This window comes from Agelaius phoeniceus, chromosome Z, assembly GCF_051311805.1.
Source record: "Agelaius phoeniceus isolate bAgePho1 chromosome Z, bAgePho1.hap1, whole genome shotgun sequence".
NCBI classification, from domain to species: domain Eukaryota; kingdom Metazoa; phylum Chordata; class Aves; order Passeriformes; family Icteridae; genus Agelaius; species Agelaius phoeniceus.
In genome coordinates, this window is record NC_135303.1 from 42633456 (window position 1) to 42654546 (window position 21091).

A 21091-nucleotide genomic window follows, 5' to 3' on the forward strand; every position below is an offset into this window, starting at 1 on the left:
TTTCCAGAAGCAAATGGGCTTCTGGAAATACTGGGCTTCAGAGGACTAATTTTTAAGAAAGCAGATTTAAATGTAAGAAATCTGGAATAGCATGTCTGCATGCTTCTGGTTGTACTTATTTTGCACACAAAACACTCATAAAAGCCATTTTTCTCCAGTCTTCATGAAAACAATAATTATTAATGTTTTTACATTATTGTTTTAAGACTTAAAAAGACTTTTAAAAATATAATTAACGTGCTAAACTTCCATAGCCATGTCTATAGCATTTGCTTTTTATATCCACCTTTCTCATCTACTTTTCTTCCAGTACTCTCAGTGGAAAACCACTGGAAAACTTAGTTATGTTTCTCCTGTAGTCACCCATCATGATGTTATGCTACCCTCACTAGAAAAACACATTTACATTTCTTTTGTATTTAACCATCACGATGTCTCCTGAAACCCATAAAGAGTCACAAGATTTATAAGAAACAGAAAAAAAGACACAGAATGGCAGGAAGGAATATTTTTGCCATTATTAATTAGGCATCAATTCAGCATTACTTAGTTACAGGCATTTTGCATCCTTCCTCCTGGTTTAGCTCCCTCCTCATGACAGCCAGGCATTTTGACACAGCATACTCACAATAGAACCTCAGTGTATTATCACAGATTGAAAGTCACTGTGTAACAAAGAAGATTAAATTACAAATAATGAAGAATACAAATGCATCTCATCCCCCCACAGGTTACAGAAATGGGATCATGATTAAAGAGCTGTTCAGTAAAAGGGGTGAATCACAGGCTGACAGATGTTGTACACAGAGAAAGGTCTCTCTAGTACAGCTTTTCTGTCTCTACAGCAGGTGAGTCTAACTCCTAAGTCTTTCCAAACTGTTCAGGTTTTGAAAGCATTTCATTATTGCTTCATTAAGCACGTACATTCCAACTTCCTTGCACAACTGTAATCCAAGTTATTTGAAATCATCTGATGTAAAATTTTTATTTGCTTTCTTGTTTTGGTATATCAAGATTTGCAGGGTTATGTGACACAAAATACCACACTAGCAGCCACTTAACACTTTCTTCAACGAAATGCCCTTTTTTCAATTTGTCAGTTTTCAATGGCTGCAGGTCTTACAAGGAGCCCTCTTTTAGTGACAGCTGAGTTAGAAATAAAGAATATTTTTCTGATTTAGAAATTGAAAGCAAAGGAGGAGAGAGAAATCAAAACAAACTCCCACCCAGTTTTAAGATGCAGAATCAATGAATGAAAGCATAAAATAGCACTGCTTTGTGAGACAGCAAGAAAATAAGTTCTAAGGGCTTAAAAATCTGCAGTTCCATGAACTAATTCAAACCTTCAGATTCAACAGGCAAATTTAGCCCAAGATCTGACTATGCTTGAAGACATTTTCTACACTCTTTTTCACACTCCCTTTCTTGCTTTCTTTTCCCTCCCTGTCTGTCAGAATCTCAGAGTGGTGGTTCTCCTCCAGACCCATGGTAGGTACCTGCTGAAGAGTACAGCATATGTTGTACGTGGAAGCCTTGGGACTTGGAGGAATCTTGAAAACTTAGTTAAAATTTCCAAGTACCATCTGCCAAGTTTCAAGATGGTTGGTAAAGCTTCATTTAGTCAGCACCTCCAGGGTAGCTATAGAAATACCTCCCATAGAGAAATACTGAGAATAGGTGATTCAGCTTCCGGGGAGTGGAAGCTCCTATCAAAAGGAAGGGAGGAAGGAGACAGCATGGCAGGAGAAATATTTACTTTCCTTTGACTAGATGATTGGAGTCACCACTGGAATTAACGTTCTTCCTGTGTGACTAAGGAAAGAACTGTTAGTAGTGTATTAAACTCAAAAGCTTTTTTTTCTAACTAGAAAGATATGCACTTTATGAACATCAGGTTTGGTTTTGCATTCTCAACAGGAACAATCCAGAAAATCTCATGGAAAAAATGCTCAGATGAAAATTAGGTCCACAGTCCAAGAAACCACAAAATGCAAATCCTCCCTCCCTTGCTGGACCTATATACCCTCAGTTTAAAATCTTTTCAGTAATGTGTTATGAATTAATACTTGTAAAAAAAAACCAAAAAAAAAAGAAGAACTTTTCACATGTTTTCATGTTTCATTGGAAAGGCTCTTAAGAAATCTAATCCATGTGGTGTTTTGAAGCCAAGACTGTTGCCCTAGTAGCTATGCATATGATTACTGATATGCTGCATATTCCTAAATAAAAGCTTAGGCAAGCTATTAAATATTCATGTGGATGGTGGAATGCAATAATTATATCCAAGCAGAAAGCTAAATATAAACAAAGGAATGAATAACCAGCCTAGAGAACAAGGAATTAAGTTACTTGTTCTGCCCTGTGAGCTGAACATCATCTTTATGGATACCTTGTTCTGCAAAAAATGGGGTCTACATGTTAGACAAAAGAAACAACTGGTTGAAAGACAGCAGTTTCCTAATCTCTCCAGTAACAGTGGTTGTGCTTAGGAGTAACTGATGAGGTGAACATGACGGGTACTATCTTCAGTTGCATCATCTTGAACCTAGAAGGTCATCCAACCCAAGAGACCATCTAAACCAGAACTTTCCTAGGAGAGTCTTACTCAAAAAAAATTTGTGAAAACAGCATGTCAAGGACATATATTCTAATCCTGTAAGAAAGAGAAAAAGATACCAATGGAGATCTGAATTATTTTTTTAACTTTCCTATGAAAGGTGCAATTGATTTAAACAACTCATCTTTTATTGATGAAATGGAAGAAAGAGTCCTAATGAGAAATCACAAGATTTATTTTTGCTGCCTTCTGTGTTTTTCTTTGGTTGTCCCTATTTTGAGCCTCAAGGAATTTGTAATCAAGGAAAAGAAGAAGAAGAAAAAGTGAAGAGATACTGAAGAGGAGGTGCTCATGTGCTCTGCAATACTCAGGTACTGGTTACAATCCTGCCTCCGTTTTTCCTCTCACTCCCATCCTTTGCCACAGTTATCACAGATATCTCTGGCCACATGAAGTAGCCAGTGTGGGCCAAGAAGTTTTGCTTGGTTTTCTTTTTAAAGCAGAGAACAGTCAGTCTGTTCTTCCTTTACTGGCACATCAACAATACTACAAAGAGTGGGAGTGGGATACTGAATTTCTGCTTTACAGCACAAAGCACGTGGCTCCTATTTTATTTCACAGAAGATTTCTAGGGTGTTTTCTGGTAATTATGAAAGTAAAAAACTGTAAGGATTTTTACATGTTATTCTGATGTCTCACATTTAAAACCATAAACAACAGTAAGGTTGTTTATGAAAAGCAGAGAATACAGAAAATAATCACAGAAAATAAACACAACAGCAAAACTAACAGATGCTACACAGAAAAGCAATTTCCCTCTTAATTCAAATTCTTTTAAAAAAGCCTTACTGTATTAGGGAAACACAGACTAGTGGAGTTTTGCTAAAAAACCCCTAAAGATAGTCCAATTAAAATCGAAATCCTGTCACTGTAAACTTGCCACAAATCCTCCTGCACATTATAGAACGAGGAAAAGTTAAGATGCATTCTTAAGATTCCTTATGTTTTTACAAATCCACAACTATGCTTGGATGCGAAATGTTAAAAAAAGGCTGGAATCCTTTTCAGAATAAAAGATTTCAAAATAGTCCCTTTTTCCTTTAAAGAACACATGTCTGTCTGTTCAAATACAAGAGTTGAACAGAGCATACATAAAGAAAAGATTTGAGTTACTTAGGTCAAATTCTCCCTAAAATACATGTGTGCAACTTCAACTACCATCACATACACAGCAGATGGCTGCAATTATCAGCTTACTTGCAATGTATCTAATACCAGACTCTTCTACAAGTTTACTTCAGAAGCACCTTTCAGAAGCACCAAGGAAGCAAAAATGAAACTTTTGTCTGCAGCTGCAAAGTACCCATTTTAAGAAATCTGACTTTTACCACTTTTGGTGGTACCACTTGAAAGGTATGCTTACCCTGTCAAAATACCCTTTCATGAAGAAAGAGCAACTCTAAAATGATAGTCCTGCTCTCTTGACTAATAGCTCAAAACAACATTTAAGGACACGAACTACTGGAAAAGACAGAAATGCTGTATGTATTTTGTTTGATATCTTACTATGGCACTCAAGGTGAAGGAAAACTACTTTATGACTAAAGGAAAAATATGATGAAAAGGTGGTTTTGTCTTAAATAAATTAATATTAGAATTGAAAATAAGAGAAATGGAATAGCATATTTGTTTAGAGTTAATCAAGCACAAATGGGAGCTGCAGCCACTTGCATAAAATACAATTCTGATCCATTGTGCCAGTGCTGATATAAGTTCCTAACTGCATTCCTATACTCATGTTGCTTTCAAAACCCAATGAATTCCTGCTTACGCACTGAAAAAAGGAAAGGTGTTCCAGAGGCACAAGGAGAATTACAATGTGATAACTGGCAGGGAATGTAATACAACTTTACGGATCAACTTCTGTAAAGAAGTATAAACTGTTATTCTAACCATACTTCGAATGCATGTGAGTAAAAAGGACTTGTCCAAAAATTAGTAACAAAACCAGTTTAGCAAAATGTCACAATGACAAGTCTCTCTTTAGTGACTCAAACGTTTTCTTCCTCCATGGTAATTGGAAGTCATCATGGGAGAATTGAAACACATTTCCATGATTGTAAGTTTCACCCAGAATTTTTCCTGCAAAGATCCACATATATAGCCCCTCTCCAAACAGGAGACTTTATGGAAGTTCAAAAAGTGATCAGCAAAACTCATGAGGGAAGAATGTACTATGAGCACTTGAGAGGAAAAGGTATTACCTCAGACTCTGTAAACTTGTAGTCACAAATTTCAGGTGTGCTGTGTTTTAGGAAAGTTTTACTTTGTCAGAACATTTGCCCTATTCTTACCTCTTTCCTGTGCATCTCTTTGAGCTATTGCTGAAGACAAGGTGTGAGGTGAATTTTGCTGCTATAGCTATTCTACGTCTTCAGCCAGAGAGTCTTCCAGCAGTCTTGGATGCATTCTGATCCAGGTTTATAGCCATAATCCTCAACAGATCTTTTAGCTCTCAGATAGATTAGCCATGCATTCAGAGCATGCAGAGAAACCCTGAAAATGCTGAGACATGAGACTCACCTGTACACTCGTGTTGTAGTCCTTTCCCATAGTATCCTTTTTCACAGATACACTCGAACTGGCCAGTGTGAGTGCCACACTTACAGCTTGCCATGATGTCACAGCAGTTCTCGTTTGCCTCGCAGAGATATGAACAATGAGATATATCTTCTTGGATATAGCTGCCAGAGGGCAGGTCTGAAATAATATCAATTTATTAACCAAGAATTCAAACAAGAGTAGTGCCACAGTCTCACATTATACCATTAGTGAAACACTTGTTAAAAGCCCTAGGCTCCAGCTCTAAGCAGGCAGTATGGAGCAGAGCCTAGCTATGCTCTACATGCAAAAAATTGGTGTCCTTATTCTGGAAAAGGGCTCACTGAAATCCAGTGGTGCACTCAGCTTTTCTCCTCGTTTGAGTCTAACACTGCCAGAATGCAGTCTCGCTCCCAACAGAAGCTGTTGGGACAGGTTTTCCCAGCTTTGGTGGATTGTTCTTCCGATTTGGCATCAGGAGAACATTTGGTCATGGTATGTAAAACCATTTGGTCACATTATAAACTAAAAAACTTCAGCACATTCAAATAGACCAATCCAACCTTACCTGGAACAAACAGGCAGGCAACAAAGCACCAGAAAACCTTATTTTACACTGTTATTTTAAAGTAGTATGTCTTTAAAAATTATAGCAAATAAATTCAAATGACTAGTCTGATGCCTGTTCTATGCCTCAATCAAGCAGCATTGTCAAACAAATGTTTAATTGTGTGCTCTCTCTTGCTTGTCTACCCTATATTTCAGAAAGAACTTTTAGGATATAGCAGATTAAAAGAGGAATCACAGCCTGAACTCTCTTTCCAGTTTTACCGCATGTATAAGGTCATAAACACAAACTGTATTGACTCTTACAGAGAGGGATCTAGATTGGTTCTGAACAGGCTGTTGTTGCTGTGTGAGACACCCTAAAGGTATTAAGTCTAGTTCTAAAGTGTACACTTGGTGCCTCTTGTACCTGAATACGAGGTTCATTTGTTCAAGCACAAGATACATTGGCCCAAGAGCACAGTCTGCTCTTCATAGACAAAATGAAGAGCTGAAGGGATGTAAGCATGTATACACATCAGTAAAGAGAATTTTTCTCACATCCTGTTGGTGATGAGTCAAGCCAAATAAAGTTTATCCTTTTAACTGAGGGACAAACACCTCTGCTAGAAAGTAGGAGAAAAATAAAAAGAGAACCAACACTACATGAAGTGTAAATGCAAGACAGTACTGGAGAGCTTTCTATTCAGACCTCTCTGCTCCCTGTAGATTTCTGAAGTTAGGACATTAATACCTTCATGAAGAGCTCTGCGTGCCAGAGCTTCAAACTCAGTAAAACTGTGAAGAAGATAACAGTGATCTTCTTTTGGGTGGGATGCCATATCATTCAGCTCTCGGATATTCCCCTGCCATATCCCAAAGGTGAAGATCTCCACTCCAAGGTCACGCAAGGATGCTGCAATGGGTCTTGGGTCTCCCCCATTGGAATAGCCATCAGTAATGAGAAAAATCACTTTTGTAGCATTTCCGCGGGCATGCCGTAGTATTTGCTGGAAGAGAAAATTAAATTGCACACCTCAGCAAAAGGTAGACAGTGGTTGGTTGGTACACTACTTCCTCCATTATATGACTCCTATAACTTGAATTATACAGTTAATGAGGCCCTTGCAAGATCATCCACTATAACAAAGGTCAAACAGCTTGTAGAGCCTGTGGCTGATGAAGGCAAATCACCTGAGTCACACTTTAGGTGGTCACAGTTTACACAACCACAGAAATCATCACATCATAAGAAATAAGATTTTTCATGCTGATTGATTAAGTCACCCATGCATCAGATTCACAATGATTCTGAGGAAAGCTTAAGTGACTTTGTTGAGACTGAAGTTTAAATAGGTACTACAAACATTGAAAATCTAGTGCAAGACCCAAAATACAATCTAACATATTTTAATGCAATATTATTTTTTGATCCATAAACTATAAACCCTACTGCTGATTTATTGTAAGGCTTCTCCTAACAAATATTTGGACTGTTTGTTATTTTAAATTCAGCATAAAATTCCCCATTTGTCCCTGTTGAATGATGCTTTCCTCCCTTACAACAGTTTGCCAAGATCACTTTGGATTGTCCATCATGGCCTAAAAAATGCCTTTAGTTCCTTCTACGCTGCTGCTTGCTCTTCCTAATACTTCACACAAAGCATGTATGATACTGTTCACAATGGCCTGAGTGAGACCATGCCCCACAGATTCCTGCCCATTTCCAGTCTGACAATGCACTAGACTTCCTAATCATGGCCAGGTGCTGTCCACAACCCTAAAGCAGGGGATTGTGAAGATATATTTTCTCCATCCTCTGGGAACTTATGCAGAAAGAATTAGATGCAGACTTCCAATTTGGTAGCAGGTATTATGCCCATGTTTATTTCAACAATAGATTGCACTATGCTACAATTAATGCAAAAGACCACATTTAATAGACCTTTGAATGATACTCCAAAAGAAATGTCATTGTATGACAAGGAGGTAAATGTGATTAAGACACTCTTAACAAGCACAAATTCCAAAACCAGAGATCAACCAAGCTGAACTGTTTTATTACAAAATCTTTATGTAAGTCTTATGAAGTAAAATCATCTGGCTTTCAGCTGATCCAAGAGGTTACTAGCTAGGCCAGCCTAAATAACCTACAGAGTTTTTATACCCCTTCTCAGTAAAGGCGTATATAAAGGCCAGGCCACATTTTAGGACAATTGGATTTTGATTTGTCAGTTCTCTGATTTCAGGTAGATACTATGCAAAAATAAGCACACACACCATAAATCAAAGCACATACCATTGGCACTGTGGTCTGAGAGACTGCCAAGCAATATTTTGCTGTTGGGCTTGATTTTATTACTACTTGTTTGCAAAACCCAAAGGGAGTGAAACCAGATTCTCTTGCAGTCAAAAATACCCTTCACAAATCAAACTTATTGTTCCTCATACTGCTTAAGTTATAAGTGGAAAACCAGAATGAAGTAGGAAAACAGAATGAAGTGGGAAACTAGAATGAAAAGAATCAGGAAGAAAACGACAAGACAAAGGGCAACATGAAGACAAACAGTAAGAAAAATGTACTAATGCCTAATTTCAAAATGAATTCTGAAACAAGTGACTGCAGACAGAGACAGTAACGTTATTTATAATTCACATGTATAATTAATATATTTACCATTAACTGTGCTATTTTAAAACAGAATATAAACAACTTAAACTTCTACCCAACTTCGCAAATATTCAGGCTGATATTCTCCACTCAGAATGTTCATCTAAAGCTATTTTAGTAAAAATGGTCCTTTTTTGAAAAACAAGACAAGGAAAACATATGTTCCATCCCTACTCACTTGGTTTTGGCAACTGCAGCATCTCTGAGCTTTGAAAAAAGAACATTAATCTGCAAATTACATAATAAAGGTGGAAAAATATGCCCCAAATACATTCAAATTGTGGAATGTGTGTAACTGAGGAAGAAACCACAACTTACACAGGGTTAAGAGACATTATGGAGATTGCCAGTGCAAGCCTCTGAAGATCCCACCTACAGGCAGATTGCTCTAGCAGATTATTATTTCAACTTGTGATTGTGCCATAACATGTACTGAAGGGGGAACAAAGCTTAATTTTGGAAGTATGGCAATTTCTGTAGAATCCTTCAGCACTGTTTCCCTCAGTGCATAAATAGGGAGCTTCCCACACTTTGCAGATGAAGGTAGTGGATAGCATTCCACATTGTCCTGGTTCTTCAGCAGTTAACGCTCATAATCAGCAGCAGTTATACTTCCACATTTTCCCTAAACACAGAGACATGTCTGTCTGCATGGACAGTGAACAAATGAGCTTGAGCCCCAGGAGTCTAGACAGGACTACAGATATCTCAGGACTATTTAATTCTGACTAACAAATAAGCAGGGATTTTATTTTACAAAATTATACTGCTGCAAATGCCCTCTGAAACTCCTGAAACACAAACCCTCCATGAACTTCCAAGTAATCAAGAAATTTGAATGATACTCCAAAACAGTTTGCCAAGAAATTGCCTGGTCCCATGAAAAATTGCTTACCAAGACCTTTTAAAAGATGTGGGTTTGTGTAAGTGGAAAGCATCAGTGAAAGACCATCTTTGAGGAGTAAATGACTATTTTTGAGAGGAAAATATGCCTTGGCTACACAACCCTCAGATAAGGCAAGAGCCAACATCTTTTCTGCTGTCTGCAACCACCTCTGCAAGAATGGCACTTCTTGTCCCACAGACACACACAGACACGGACTGAGCCAACAGGTAAGAGAGCATGACAATGTCTTCCTGCTACCCAGAAGACTTGAATATTCAAGCACCAGGGAATCTGAGTAGAGAAATAGACAGACAAACAGACAAGATTGCTACATATTGCCCCTAGAAATCAAAACAAAACAAAGTGACCGACCAGATTGGCCCTCATGTCTTGCAGCTGTAACTCTAGACACAAAATCCCTGCTGCATAAAAACAGAGGAAAACAAAAGGGAGGGAAAGGAACATTAAGCATGGAGGGGGGGCAAGGAAGAGGTGGGAAAGAAGACAAAAGTCTATTATAAAACAATTTGTCTATGTCTGCTGGTCCACTTAGGTTTTTTTTTCTTTTTGTGAGAACAAGAGGACAGGCCACCAGCCTGTCAGTGCTGCTGACAGTCCAAGTATCAGTCTCCATTCCTCTTCTCGGCAATATTTGTGCAGCATTTCACATAATTTTTGTTTTCTCTAACCCTGACTTACATCCCTCTATTCTGAGTAACCTCTCTCTCCAGAAAGCTGTTTTTCCCTGAAGAAAAAGTTCATCTATTTTAAAATATTTGTTCAACCCCTAAACTTGTTTAACCCCTAAACTTGTAAGTACATGCAGAGATTGTTCTTCAGCACCTGCCAACTTAATGGACTGCATCTACATAAAGATTACTTTTTTTTTATGACAAGGATTTCTAGTCCCTTCATAAATCATCAGGTTCTTCATAAATACAGTTTAAAAGCCCTCTAAATGGTACTAGTAAATTTAAAGTATAAATTTAAAGAACCTGTTTCTTTGACATGAATATCCACATCTGCTTCTGATTTTACCATCAAATGAAACTGAGCACCAGCCATAACTTGAATTACAGGGCTGAATGGCCTGTTACATTGAGAATTTAGCCCATTTGGTCAATACTATAAATTAATAGGGGACAAGTATTAACAAAACAAAACAACTAGTGCTATTGGTGATTGAATAGAAATTCATGGGGCCCCTAAAAATACCTAATCTTTTACCATTTCAGTAACTAGTTTCTTGCCTACACTTCCTTCAGAATAGTAGATCAGTCAGTTTCAGTAATCCTTACAGATTTTAAATAAAACATTCTTTTCACATTAGCAAAAAGTTATTACCATCTGTATTGTGTTCAGTGACTGTTTGGTGTGTACAAATATCTGGCAGTCTAACCAATTTCTTGTGCCAATAAAAGTCCTTAGAATTAAAATATGAAGTCTTGTGCAACAAAAGAGTTATCATACAAAATCCTTCTCTAGAAATTCACTACTGTAATGGAAAACTAAATCCTATCAGTACAGTCACAAAACCAGCTAAATCCTAACTTCTGCATTTTTAACATTAGCATGGAGTTTGTAACACAAAATTAGGAGATGAGCAGTATTGAAGGGCAAAGACTTCTTCAGTCACTTGACAGCCACAGCAACGATGTTGTCAAAGGTTCTTTGTTACTCTCTCAACTACATCTTCTGCTTGTAATCCATAAACATATGATCTTGGGCCTGATTCCTGTCTTTACTCTCTCTTTTGATTTTAAAGAAGATTCTGATCATACAGAACTGAATATTAATATATCTATCTAGAAGGAAACAACTTGAAATGGGTTACCCTCTCTCACTTTACAGACCAAGCCAGGCTGTAACATCATACAGCCCCAGGAGTAGCTTGCCTGAAAATACTTAAGTTGGAGCCTAACCCTCAAAATAACATTATCTAACATTCACTTTGCAGGAAAAAACACTACAAAGCAAATATTATTTCTTATAGATCAGGAAGAACCACCACTGCATCTCAGAAGCAAACCAGAAAGCTTTCCACTAGAGAGCCATTCAGCTGTTCTAGCCCAAAAGACCACTTACACTGGATTTCCTTTCACTTTAGGAATGACTCAAAACATATACACCAGGGGGTGAGCTCTGAATAGAATGAAATTATTCTTTTTCCTATACGATCACTTATTCAATATAAAAGAAATAATTTCCATTTTATAATATTATAGAATGATTTTAACTATCCATAATGAAACATATTTGTTATTAAGCCTATATTAAAATGAATAAATGTTAGTTTATTACAAAAAACACTGCACAGATTTGTTCCATGTATTCATAACAATATTAAAACAGTACATCCTAATTTATCATAGGTGGCTTCAGAAGCAGATCAGTATTTCATTCACAAAGGAAAATGGCAATACTAAGTATCTTTGCCAAGCTCAACTCTGTTCCAAGATTTCTTTGCTTTCACCTTTCCCCCAGGTAAAAATGTTCAAATCTGACAGGAGATTTTACATAAATAAATATTCTATAAAGAAAAAAATAACCAGTACTGTGATCAAGCATAGCTTTTGGTGAAGCTGAGATATCTTATCACTGAATCCAGAGCACTCCTGAGGAATCCGGTCATCTCCCAAGAATAATGCAGAGCTAGAGTGTGACAAATACAGTTCCCCTGCATCAGGAAACTGTTGCCAGGTGAAGAATTGTTTGCATCTCGTAGGTGGTTGTTCTTCAAAAACCACTGGCCTATGGAACCACACAATGCTGATTCTGTAGGAAGTAGATCTGGAAAGCAACCCAGACCAATTTTGCAAGCTTTTATGAGTTCATCAGGCAGTCAGGTACAATTTTGAGGTTGCCCACCACCAGGGATCACCAGTCTGCCAGGACAGAAAACATGCACACAGGGAAGGGAATGTAAGGTAATGACTTTGGGAAAATTATTATCATATGCATAGTTTTTTTCCTGGGAAAATCTATGAATATGTATGTAAAATATAGTCTATAAACAGGAGCTTTTCCTGCACTCAGCAAGCAAGATATTTTGGAGGAGATATCCCCTTATGCATCCAACTGAACAAAGAATGCCTTCTTCTTAGTGTTACATTGGTGCTAAGAAGTTTTATTTTATTGATTTTGGGTACGTAAAAGACCTGGCTACACCTCCTGAGTTCCCTGTCTAAAACAGCAAATACAGAGATTCCATCATATTTTCTTTTGGTTACTATACATTACTCTTTTCACTGCTCAAATTGAATGAATCTTATCCCCTCTTTAGGTTTCAAAAATTAACTAAAAGATAGTCCCCAGTTAGAGGTTTTGGCTTTGAACATTTCCCACTCTTCTCTGCAATGCTACACAGGCCCTAGAGAATAAGCTGTCACCTACCTAGAAGAAATTAACTAATATTAAAGCTTCCCTTGGATATTTCACTAGCAAGAAAGGCAATCTTGATTCAAAGAAAAGATGTATCTATAGAAATAATCTGGATATTTAAAATACTTAGATAGTTATTTCAGTAACTGGAAGGCATGATCTGAGTAAATCTCACAACTATGTCAGACAACCCCACTATGTGGATGAAAGGACACAGGTGAAAAAGCCAGGCAAGTTCATGGCCAGAAAATGTACTGACATGACATCTGAGTAAAGACTGACAGATCTAGTAATGTTCAGATGGGGGAAAAGGGTTTAAGGTCCTCTTATCCATGCATATTATATAAATACTTAATGAGGGGGGGAGTAAAAAGATGTATACAGAATCTTCTAATTGGTAGCAAGAGGCAAGAAGCACATATTTAATTGCCAACTTTCCACTTAAAGAGAGGAAGCAATATTTCTGCTGCAAGAGTAATCAACCACTGAAACAGGTTTCCCAGAATGTTTGTGGGCTCTCCATCCCTGGGTATATTCAAACACCAACTCAGACCCAGTCCTGAGCAACCAGAACGAAAGCAACCCAAAACCATCATTAAATGGTTTTAGTGATGGTTTTTCACTTTTTAACCAACTAAACAACCCAAAACCATCACTGGCTCTACAATGATAGGAGCTATAACACAGAATTTTGACTCACACAGTTGTGTTAGGACTGTTGGATATCGTGATTTGAAATTGCGGGGCTTGCAATTTTGAGTTCTGAACTAGAAAGAACAGAATGCACCTCGTTTTCAGGAAGCAACTAACCTGCATATCCTTCATCTTCAATCATTCTGATGTCTTCTAAACAGGACATTAAAAAACAGGGCATGTTATGAATATAGACATTTTCTGAGCTCTTGTAAAGCTTATATAACTTTTAACAACTTCATCAAGACTTTGCAAAGTTGCTGGAGGCCTTTATATGATGCCATGTTGCATGCTATACTCAACATATCACTTGCTAATAGATCTCAGTTTGATTTAAAAAATAAAAAATCCTAGTTTTCTTGTCTGCGAGCAGTTTCCACCATTAAAATTCCAAAGATGTTATTTGATTTCTTTAGTACTGCTCTGGTCTTCTGCTAATAATAAAAATAGGGACTCAAAAATATTTTACTAAATATGTTACCGATTTTCGTGTATTTTCAGACAAAGCAGTCACATCACTATTGACTAGTTCGTCTGCCAAATATTTGTTTCTTTTGTGTTTGCTTTAAGCATTTATTACTTTAAATAAGCAGGGGAAAGAAGAAAAGCTGAACTGAATAATTAGTTCCAAAAGGACAAACACAATTCATGACCTGGCCCATCTACTGCCAGCTGTTACTGCTCAATTATCATCTGAATACTTTTTTTCCCCCCTTTTCTCCAGGACTGCTAGAATTGAGCAACACTAACACAAAGTTATCACTGATAAGAGATGTCCCAGACCAACTGGGTGTAGGGGAGTGCTTGGGAGAGAAACCCAACTCTCTGCTTAACTGTTCATACTGTCCATGCTTAGCAGAGCACCACAACTCTGATCGTTAAAGCTCTTTACAGACTGCTGCTTACATTCAAGGAGGCTCTTCATCTTCCTGGTTGAGGTTGCCAGTGAGACCTTGAAGAAGAGGAATTACTATAATTTTAAAAAGAGCTTTTGTTTTGGATTGTGTTAATGTCACAGAGAAGTAAGCAGTTCCAAAATTTAAGCAGGGTCCTAGTCCTACAAAGAACCTGTTGCAAAATGCAATAGTGGTTTTAATTTCTGCACCTAGAAAAGTCAGAAAATTCTTAGCATCACAAACATGCAGCCTCACCTGCAAAATCTGACTCACAGATTCCAGTAACATATGGAACTGGGGGACAAAGGATAAAATATGTATCACAGAACATGTAAAATAAACATTCAGAAGTTTAATGCTGAGGCTTTTGTCAGGAACTACTGCTAAATATTATGTATTTTGTTGTAAAGGCCTCTCATAAGCTTAGGAAATGAATTAAAAATGAACCAACTTATTTTGTCCTGACTTCTTCAAAATTTTAATGTTGTGAATTTATTCCTTCTCTCAGAACAAATCACTCAGCAGCTTTTCTGGTTTGTCTTTGTATCTCTGAAGTAAAGCACACGATAAGACTGATTTCTCTGTGAGGGTCATAACTTTTAAGAACTGGGGATCAGAAGGGGCTTATTGTCAGACCCTTCCAAAAAGGCTCTGAGATGACAACAAGAAATGGTTTTCTCATGAAAAGGAATGTCTATTCCTGAAACATTTAGGATGATATCATCCAGATACCATAATGGTGAAATGTTTAATTCATTGTATTGTTGGTTCAGATATTACATCCACAAGATTTATTTTATTTTGTGCAGCAATATCTACACCAGACTTCCAAATTACACGCTTCTGATTAGACTAAAAGGCAAGGCACAATTTTGTAAGCACAAGCAGAAGAATTCCAAAGAAGAGGTTTTCAGCTAAAGAAAGTATTAACTCTGATTAGGCAGCCACAGATATTATGCTAAACAAAGCACTTTTTGACTGTCCTGACCAAAAGGCCAGAGAAAAATTAACTATTTAAAAACCTCTAAAGGTAGGTATATTTCAGGCTTGGTCTAAGGGCAAGGAACAATGTGCAGATGTGTATGTTGCCTCTGACCCTGCCTTATGAATCTTGTGAACAAACCCCATGCAAGGTTGGAGTATGCAGGACCAGTCCTCTTCACAACACCACACTGATTAAAATTGGAGACTTAGAGCTGACACCAGTGGTGGTTGACAGAAACCCCACTTGCAATTTGGTAATCCCTAACTACCAGCTCTGCAATTGCAAAGGTGGTGACAGAGGTAAACCAAGTTGACTTTTTGATTTTTTTTACTACCATATCTTTAACACAGACTCCCAAAGCCATGTCAGAAACACTGTCAACCAGCCAGTTAGCTCTAGTTGACCATCATCGGATATTTAGAACATGATGCCAAAGATAACCTAGAATCTGCTACTCTCTCATTATTAGCTGCAGATTTTGCAGAGAACATAGAAATAGAAATCCACGAACACATGTTTGATAACCAGACAATACACATGATTCTGAATGTTCATCTTTTTAGTGAGAGGGCATTACTTTTTTTCAAATTAAAAAAACTTAACCAAGTACATGGTAAGAAAAGATTTTCAATTCTTAAGCTCCAATAAATTTTTCATTTTAATTTGAAAATGAGATTCTGAATCTGAAAATGCATTGAAAATAAAAGCTAATTTTCCTAGTGGGTAACAATACTGCATCTTGTACTTTTGTCATACAGAAGAAACAAAGCCAGTGTTACTTATTTAAACAAGCATTAAATAAGCATTAGAATTGTTTATCCTAAACTGATATGTGCTTACATTCTTTTGGGGGACATTTTTTTAATATTTATTAACTATAACACAGAGCATGGTATTTGACATGCTGGTTGGACATTCATCACACTCCTCCAAAATCACATTAGATACAAACACCAGATTTCAAAGACCAGATTCTCAGAAAATGTGGAACCTTACTCTGTAGGTGACAAACCTTCCACTTGCATATACCTATACCTATACTGACCTCAATGGAGTGAAGATGAATTACAAACAAAAAAAAATTACCTTTTTAATGCAACAATTATTTTTATAACACAGAACTCCCAAAGGCTCCCTCAGCTACTCCTTTGCCAGACTTTTTACAGTTGACTTGTCTGAGCCTGTCTGAGTACTACCACTGACTTCTGCTTGACAGTAGTGCACACCTACAACTTCCACTTCAATTATGAAGAGAAATTGTTCCGATTTTACTCCCACTGAAAGACAGAAATTAGACTATCTAATTTTTAGAAGATACAATTTTATCAACACATTGCCACTTGGAGTAGTTTAAATAATTTTTATTTTCATCTTTTTTTTAGACCACTAAAACTAATGCAGCTTCAGGATGTTTAAACTGTCCATCAAAAAAGATAGCGCACCAATGCTGGCATATATGTAACTGTGACTCTCAGCTGCTAAAACAAGAACCCATTAAGCTTCCATAATTGCATGATGACCCCTCAGTTCTGTTTCAAAGCCCATCTGGTAACAAATGCACATCCTTCTCACAAAACATAATGGGTGGTGTTAGCAGTGGCTATCTCTCAGGATCAGAAGCTCCAATACAGTTGCCTACAGATCTCTCAACACTTTTCACCACTGAGGTCTTTTGGCTTTAGTTGCATTCCTTAAGCATTAGGAAGAACACTTGCTTTAACCTGTTTGTATTTTCAATTCTGCTTTGGTTCTTTCTTGCTGTCACAACAGCTCTGTAGCTTTCCATAATGCAATAAGCAATCTGCTTAACATAAGCTGCATGTAGTTTGTGCTGTCCCACCAACTTATGCTGTGAAAAACTGAAGCCAAAGAGTTTTGAATTAATGAGCTCAGTTTCTTCCCCTTTCTAAGACTGTTTGCATGTGCCTTAAAAGAAAGACTCCAAAAATGAGCACTTGCTAGCTCAAGCATGGCACAAAATCACAAACAGGGTGGCAAACCCAAACATCAATAGAAGTTCAGCCATTCTCATCAGGATTATGTCTCTTGCCACTGTCTCTTGTGGTATATTTGGCATACTTCTGTGAATCACATAGAATTTATCTTTATTAGGCGGGGTAGGAATGCCAAAGTGTGGTCTATATGGCAAAAGTTAGAAAGGACAGCTTTGACAAAACACAGAAACTTTGCAATAAACTTGTCTGCAAAGTACCTTTGGAGAGGATGCAAAGCTGCAGTGTCAAGGAGAACTCTCTTATGTTTTTCAAAGAAGATGGATGCTGTGTGGTTGTGCAACTGCTTTTAGGATGATGTTTTGCTGCCACAGGTTTTGAGACAGCTACTGCTATGTAAATCTTGCTCCTGTTCACTCATGTTCCCAGGTCAGACACTAACTGGCCTGATGACCTTGCAGAATCACTTATCTCTCTGTCTCTGTGGTTTCAGTGGAACTGTCACAGATGTGAATTAATGACTTTGAGACCTACCAAAGAAGAGGGCTGCACGATTTAAGTGCTGGGTTTATTCTAACAACGCACTTTCCTTCATTTTCTATTACTATAACACATAAGTGATACAATCACAGAGACTTTGTAATGCTTTGCAGATACTTTTGAGTTTGGAAAAGCAGCAGAGAATTCTGGTCAGAAGAATAAGGAATCCCAAGTTAAAGTGTAAAAGAAAAGGAACAATTAAAAAAAAAGACACATTTTAGAAAAGTGAAAGAAGAAATAATTATGGTTGTACCAAAGGACAGTTCAAAACATACCGCAGCAGTCTAAGAGTCCAAAGGGAATAGCAGAATATTATACTTTAGAAACTTTCTAGATTTATTCCAACAGTAGTATTTTAAACTTAGAACAGTCATTTTCTGAAGAGTGTCTAGAAAGGAGAGTATTCGCTGAAGATGTTAATTTGTGTGACATGAAGAAATCATACCGAAGAAAACCACAGTACAGTATCTTTAACCAAGAGCTAGTAAACAGACCGGAATTTAACCTTGTCATTCTATCTTAATTTTCCCTGTCACCATGCAAAGATTTTTCTTCCCACATTCTTATATGAACACAGTGTAAAATGACAGTCATGCTGTTGCAGCCACAAAGTTTAGTTGGGCTCAAGAAACTAAACTGTAGGTTTCTGAAGGGATTTTTTGTTTATTCCACTTTAAAGATATCATTAGTCAAGATTTTGTATCAAGACGACAGATGGTATTTCTTAAGCTTATATTTTGTTTTTAACGGTTATTTTAAACTTGTATCATTAACTTTTTCACACAACACCCCTGGGATGGATATATATTGAAACACGGCTTCACAGTGGAAGATCTAATACAGGGATGTGTTTTCCTAAAGCAGGTTTGGCGTGTGCAGCTCTGAGCGCATTTTAAGTGAACTTGCTTTCTCCTGCCAAAAGTGAAGAAAAGAATAATCTCTGCCAATTTCATATGCCCAGCAGTGACGTACCTTTGCAATCTCTCTCCTCAGCTCCAAATGAGAATATGTAAGTGTTTCAAAACAAGTGCACTCAATGCTCATCTACAGGACACTACCAGAAATTAGATTTAAAAAAAAAATTAAAAATTGCAAATGAGACTTGATTTGGTGGTTGTTTATGAACACAGAGGCCAAATGACAAGGAAGAGCTGGGCCTAGCCTTATAAAAAAAGCTTCCTGGGTAGACTGGCTGTCCCTTGACCATCAAATGAGAAGTCTCTCCAGTATGACCAAGTGCCAACACATGTCCAGGGGCTGCCTAGACCAAATTTCTGCTATGGGTCCATACGACAGCATGAAAAGTGATTGTGTTACGGGAAATGCTCCCAGGGACATGCCCCTACTTACTGGTATACTGCACGCAGCTTAAGGGGACCTTTGTAAGTCATCAGCAATTAAAAGAGACACCTGGCAGGTAGGTCTGACAGCTAGCGGGCACTCAAGTCCCGCTGCCACGAAACCAGGCAGGCATTTCAGATGCCAGAATTGACTCATGTATCACTTCTGAAATTGAGACACGGGCTCCATGACCCTTCAAGGAACGAATTTCACACGTTTGTTTGCAAGGGCAGCAGAAAACATGGGAGTTGCAGGTGCAGACAGCACGGCAAGATAGTGACTAATTGCTCTGACCAGACTATTCTGCATCCTACACCCCATCGTACAGCCCTACACCCCTCGTCGCGGAACACCCTCGAGCAACGCAGAGAGCCACATTCCCACACCACGCACTGCACAGCACAGCACACCGTACACCCCAGACACTACCGAGACTCGCATCGCCGTGCCTCCCCTCGATGCCGACACCTCGCCCTGCCACAGCGCACCCCGCACCGCTCGGGTGCGGCCCCGCCGCTCGCTCCTCTCAGCGCACGGCGCACCCCCCGCACCGCGGAGCCGCCCCGTCTCACCGCCGCCTGCTGGAAGGCGCCCTTGGTGTAGGTGCCGCCGCCGCGGTAGGCGATGGCGGGGATCTCTCGTCCCAGCAGGGCGCACTTGTGCTGCTGCGGCCGCCGCCGCGAGATGTAGTCCACGCGTGGCACCACGTTGCTGCGCGAGGAGAAGGTGACGATGGCGACACGCGTAGCTGCGGGCACCACGGGGAAGTCGGAGAGCAGCTTCTTGACGAAGCGCAGCTCGCTGAGGAAGTTGGCCGGACCCACGCTCGACGACTCGTCCACCAGGAACACCAGCTCCAGCCGTCCGCTGCGCGCCCGCAGGCGCCGCACCTGGCGCTTGAAGGCGCGCCCCAGCTTCTCCACTTTGCTCTCCGTCGTGTCGGGCAGCGGCGGCGCCTCCAGGGACGGCGACGCGAAAGTTGGGGCGCGGAAGAGGGCGCCCGGCTGGCCGCCCGGCCGGCCCTGCGGCGCCGATGGCGACAGGGACAGCGACAGTCCCCCCCAGCAGCAGAGAGCCACCAGGGGCCACATGGCGTGGCGGCGGGTGCCGGGAAACGCCGGCAGGCGCGGGAGAAGAGCTGCTGGTCGCCCCCTGACGCCCCACCTCTTCTCTACTCGGAGAGGCGTCCGGCCTGCCTCTCTGTCTCCCTGCCGGCCTCCCCGCCGGCCCCCGCAGGTATCCGCGCCCTTTAATCCCCCGCGGCTGAGGCGCTGCCCCTCGCACGCCCCTCTCTCCGTTTTCCCCTCCTCGCCTTTCGGTAGCCTTCTCCCCCGCCCCGTCCCTCCCCGCCTCCCGCCGCCCCGTCCCGCCCCGATGGGTCCCACACGGCTGGCGGGGGCCAGCCCGACAGCGGGGCGGGTGGCGGTCACTGGAAACGCGCCGAGCAGAAGCGAAGGGGGGCGGAAAGGCAGGACCCCCCGAAAAGTGAGGAGCGCCTTTTCCGCTCCCTCGCCGCGCGGGTTGGAGCTGCTACTCGCGGGGACGGAGTGAGGGCTTGCACTGACACGTGCTGAATTAATCGTGGTTAATTTAGCCCTTTGTTTTGCGGGGAGGATGCGCCTGCGTCTGGGAGGTTTGAAGGGTCCATATGCTCTGGTCTCGCTCCTGGCTCTGTCACAGTCTCCCTCTCTTGTTCAAGGGCACACTTCAGCCGCCTGAGGACTCAGCTTTTCAACTTTCAAGATGTAGCAATACTTCATTTATGTACATCTCACAGCAGTGACAGCGAGGTGTCCAGATAACGTGGGGTGAGTGTCCACAAGGGTGTGTGCATGAAGGACAGGGACAGCACTTGCATATGTACATCAACATGTGCTTGCAAACATATACACTGATGTAGCAACAGTGACAATAAACTGTGCGTGTTATGAAAATTCCTGGTTGCCAACTGTGACATTACTAGCCATTTCTCCGAAGAGGTCCTCTGCTGTCTTCCTGTCTGTGAGTCACTTAGGAGAGAGATACACTCTCAACGAGACCTC

At 39.9% G+C, this 21091-nt stretch overlaps 1 protein-coding gene across 1 annotated transcript in view; it reads right to left on the reverse strand.

The window, feature by feature from the left end:
* The window catches only part of SVEP1 (sushi, von Willebrand factor type A, EGF and pentraxin domain containing 1), a 115484-nt gene extending 95175 nt beyond the window's left edge, over window positions 1-20309 (reverse strand). Inside the window, exons 1-3 of the mRNA XM_054651726.2 lie at window positions 19622-20309; window positions 6459-6714; window positions 5141-5317 (exon numbers count right to left, since the gene is read on the reverse strand). Of these exons, the coding sequence (XP_054507701.2) occupies window positions 5141-5317; window positions 6459-6714; window positions 19622-20140 (952 nt within the window). The 5' untranslated portion in view covers window positions 20141-20309. The remainder of the gene's footprint in view (window positions 1-5140; window positions 5318-6458; window positions 6715-19621) is intronic.
* Between the last annotated feature and the right edge of the window lie 782 nt (window positions 20310-21091).